Raw genomic sequence first — 4,879 nt, 5'->3', positions numbered from 1 at the left:
CCCGAAAGGAATGTGTATGTACAGTATAATAATAATAAGAAGAAGATGAGAATTATTATTATTATTATTATTATTATTATATTGGCTGGCTTTTTTTGTGGTATATCAGATATATTCCATTCAGCTACTCGTCTTCGACTAGTTCAGTATCATGCTAGCTGAATGGAATATATCTGATAGACCATGAAAAAAAGCCAGCCAATATTATTTAAATGTGTCCCTCAGATCCATGATGTGTTTTGTATGAAAAATGCAAGTTCTTCAACAAGAGAAGATAAACATCATATCTTCAAGGCAATGTTTGAGCTTCTTTTTTATTATATAGACACATTCACAAACAAAAAGTACCCAAATTTATAAAAACAATTTATCGATTTTCTCATGAGTGACATATAGAGATTTATGTCACGGTTTTGGTTCTCCATGTCCCAGATGGAGCTAGTATGAAAAATATGAGTAGTGTATTTCCCAGTGTTATATACACAATATATATATATATATATATATATATATATATATATATATATATATATATATATATATATATATATATATATATATATATATTGTGTGTGTGTGTGTGTATGTATCATATGATGTAAATAAAAACTGCATTCCAAATGCTGCATGATGTTTCTTATTCTTGTTCCACCAGTGTCCTGCAGTTACCAAAATGATAAACCACTTCGTGCTTCTCGCAGCCTACATTATAACCTTCTTAATCGGCCTACCAGCCAATATCCTGGCCATTTATGCCTTCATCAGGAAGCTTAGCAAAAAACCCACGCCCACAGATGTCCTCCTGCTGAACCTGACTCTCTCCGATCTGCTCTTCTTGCTTTTCCTACCATTGAAGATGTATGAGGCGGCATCAGGCCTGCAATGGCACCTTTCCCAGGTCCTGTGCTCTATCATGTCATTTGTCTTTTTCAGCACCATCTACACCAGCTCTCTGTTGCTGATGGCTATCAGTATTGACCGCTACTTGGGAGTGGTCTTCCCACTGACCTACATGAAGTTTCGCAAGCTTCTCTATGCCATTGTTGGCAGTATTTTCATCTGGCTGATCAGTGGTGCACACTGCACAATTGTGTTTTTCGTCGTCCATATGGGCATCCATAATAACACTGAACCAATGAACACCTGCTACGAGAACTTCACTGATGACCAGAAAAGAGTTGTACTTCCAGTGCGCCTGGAGTTTTTTGTGGTTCTTTGTTTACTGCCCCTGTTTGTATGTGTGTTCTGCTATCTTAACTGCATCTGGATCCTTTACCATAGGCCCCGCATAACAAAAGAGAAGAAGCAAAGGGCCATTGGAATGGCACTGGGCACCTTGAGTGTCTTCTTGATTTGCTTTGTGCCCTACAACATGTCACATGTGGTGGGCTTCAGCACCAATGACAGCCCATCCTGGAGGTACTACACATTGCTCCTAAGCACCTTCAACACTTGCCTGGACCCCATCATCTTCTACTTCTCCTCAACTGTGTATCGCAACACCACCAAAGTGTCCCTCTGGAGAGTTTTCTCAATCAGGCGCCGTCTAGGCTTGAACACCCCTCCCAATTTGAGTGCTGCGGGAGATTCGAACTCTGAAAAAGAATTTGACAGACACAATAGTGACAACAGACAATAGAGATACTACAAGATCAGTGGTATAGTGGTTGTGCACCTTAAACACTGTGCTTAAAATAAACATTTTGGCAAATTCATCAGATGAGGCACATCCTAACAACCAAAATGGATTTTTTTTTCTTTTTGAATTTCATGGGTTTTTTTTCTGTGATGAAATATACACTATGATATCACAGACGTGTAAAGAAAAAGGTAGATTAAATCATTTATATTTGCGTTGCTTCCCATTTGAGCCACATTACTGACATTATTTTCCATTTAGTCCAAATTTTAACTTCACATATAACATTTCTTGAAATGCATTTCATGAATTCTAACCGAGTTTCTTGAGTGTTTCTTAATTGCCTTTATAGCACAGTATTGTTGAATTTTCAAATCTGATCAGAAGGTGTTGACAGTAGTTTTGGCTGTAAGGTGATGAACTTGGACAGGTTTATATTAATGTGCTGGTTCTAGAACATTGTACCTCATATAATTTTCTGATATAGGGAAGTTTTCAGAAAGATGTCAGACTGGAAAATTATTCAGTGTCACACTAGGCTGCATCGCCCACACATGCATGGCCATAGCTACTGTTTATATCAACCTCACACACTTCTTTTGGTGATTGAGGCTTGGTAAGCTGCTTCAAGGCAGTTTGAAGATGAATCTCAAATGCAAATTGTGTGCATATTCACTTTTAAGAGATTTAAATAAAGTCCGAGGTCCTCAGAGGTCCAAATTTAATATCTTGATTGATTGTTGTTTTAAGTGATACACATTTTTCTAATTATTGACGGTTTTCACCAAGGAAGACATTTCTGAAAGCAGCCAGTGTATTTTTGTTACTGATGTTCAGGTAAATATTTCATAATTCTTAGTGTATGAAACGTTTACTGTGCATTAATAAGAATCACACAATGGTCCAAATTTATCAATCTCATATAGAAACCATCCTACAACAGGGTTCATATTTGATTCATAAAACATTCATATCTCACCAATCACAGCATAAGAGTGATCGGGCATTGATAAATGTAGTCGCTGAACACCATCATCATTTAAATAAAATTCTCAATTTAGAGCCCACGCCTCTAGGCTTTACAACATGGAGAGGCATAACACTGCCAAAAAGAGAAACTTCTCCACCATTGAAATATAAATTTTAATGTCATAAGTCCAAATGAATTAATTATTTCTATTTGGCAACCTGGAAACAGAGCCAGATGTGCCATTTCTGAGATATGATGACTAGCAAAGCTCTTGTTTAAATAGTAACTGAATCATCTAACCTATCATATTACAAATGAGTTAGTCTCCCCATTGCTTTTAACTGCTTAATTTTATTTGTAATTATTTCACCAGTAGTCTAACCTAACACGTACACTACCATTCAAAAGTTTGGGGTCACCCAGACAATTTTGTGTTTTCCATGAAAAGTCACACTTTTATTTACCACCATAAGTTGTAAAATGAATACAAAATATAGTCAAGACATTTTTCTGGCCATTTTGAGCATTTAATCGACCCCACAAATGTGATGCTCCAGAAACTCAATCTGCTCAAAGGAAGGTCAGTTTTATAGCTTCTCTAAGGCTACATCCACACGACAATGGCAACGAGATGTTATTTAAAAATATATCGCGTCCAAATGGGCAACGATCAGTAAAATATCAGGTCCATATGGCAACGCAACGCTTGCTGAAAACGATGCAATACACATGCCACACCTCTAGGGGCGCTGTAAGACGGTCCCTTCAGAGACACCAGAACAATAGAAGAAGTAAGGACGCATGCGCATAAACTATTATGCGCGAGACTTCATATTAGCCACAAAGTCAGGAAAATCTGTTTGTAAAATTACATTATAATGACCAAATACATTGAAAAGTATTTTTCCAGTCTCACCTGTGAAAGGTAATCCCATGTGATCTCGTTTGGACGGCAAACCTGTTGGTACAGTTAAACGCAGCTAATCTTTATTCTCCGCTTTGACCTATCCAATATGGCGGCGAGGATGACGTATGATTCTACGCGGAAGGCGGCGTCTTTAATGGTCCGGAATAAATTGAATGCTACACGTTGATGGATTAATTTGTTGTTTCTCACCTGTGAAAGGTAATTCCATGTGATCTCATTTGGATGGCAAACCTGTTGGTACAGTTAAACGCAGCACATGAATCTTTATTCTCCGCTTTGACCTATCCAATATGGCGGTGAGGATGACATATGATTCTACGCGGAAGGCGGCGTCTTTAATGGTCGGAATAAATTGAATGCTACATGTTGATGGATTAATTTGCTCTTCTACGCCCTTTTTGAGGAATGTATTGTAGGACTTAAACCATCATCTGAAGAGGTGAGATCGCTCCTTTTTTTCCCTATTTTTGCTGGCGTGATTGACTCTGCCCTAAGGGCAGAGTCTCTCTCTCTCTCTCTCTCACTTTGCACCATTACACAATAAATATTCACAGTGAAAATATTTTGTAAGCGCGTTTCATGAACCAAGTTATAGGATTTGTTGACAACTCGCATCGAGTTCGTTACACTTCTACCCGGCGTGAAGCACTCACAGTCATGTGGTTGTGACGTCATCGTAAACAAATCCGTTCTACTCATCCAGACGACTTCACAATGGCAACGTTGCCAGATCTTTCCACTCTGGAACCCGTTCTCAAAAAGATTGCGTTTTGGGCACCCAAAACGCCGGTGCCTTTTGGACACCAGGCCTAAATGATAAGCAATTGTATCGGAGTTACCTGAATCCGTTGCCGTGTGGACAGGGCCTAAAGAGCTAAACTGTTTTCAGCTGTGCTAACATGATTGTACAATGGTTTTCTAATCATCCATTAGCCTTCTGAGGCAATGAGCAAACACATTGTACCATTAGAACACTGGAGTGAGAGTTGCTGGAAATGGGCCTCTATACACCTATGGAGATATTGCACCAAAAACCAGACATTTGCAGCTAGAATAGTCATTTACCACATTAGCAATGTATAGAGTGGATTTCTGATTAGTTTAAAGTGATCTTCATTGAAAAGAACAGTGCTTTTCTTTCAAAACTAAGGACATTTCAAAGTGACCCCAAACTTTTGAATGGTAGTGTACATGTAGAAGGGTAAATATTAGTGCTGTCAAAGTTAACGCAATAATAACGCGTTAACGCGATCTCAATTTAACGCGATTAAAAAAAATATTGCCGTTAATGCAAATTCTAATTTGGCCCTGCGATTCACCCGTAGTTCCTGTTGAGGCTTGT

The 4,879-nt window shown here is 38.4% G+C and overlaps 1 protein-coding gene across 1 annotated transcript; it reads left to right on the top strand.

Moving 5' to 3' along the window:
- Window positions 1-267: 267 nt before the first annotated feature.
- Window positions 268-1,639, top strand: LOC132867988 (free fatty acid receptor 2-like). The gene is made up of 2 exons (XM_060900957.1): window positions 268-299; window positions 656-1,639. Exon 2 carries the CDS (start codon window positions 674-676, stop codon window positions 1,637-1,639), a length of 966 nt encoding a protein of 321 aa, XP_060756940.1. The 5' UTR covers window positions 268-299; window positions 656-673.
- Window positions 1,640-4,879: the final 3,240 nt, after the last annotated feature.

Source organism: Neoarius graeffei, chromosome 19, assembly GCF_027579695.1.
Source record: "Neoarius graeffei isolate fNeoGra1 chromosome 19, fNeoGra1.pri, whole genome shotgun sequence".
NCBI lineage: Eukaryota > Metazoa > Chordata > Actinopteri > Siluriformes > Ariidae > Neoarius > Neoarius graeffei.
Note: the sequence above shows the minus strand (reverse complement) of the source record. Positions and strands in the feature narration are given on the sequence as shown.

Excerpts from the sequence above, each read along its gene's own strand:
- LOC132867988 (XM_060900957.1), top strand. The coding sequence starts at position 674 with ATGATAAACCACTTCGTGCTTCTCGCAGCCTACATTATAACCTTCTTA.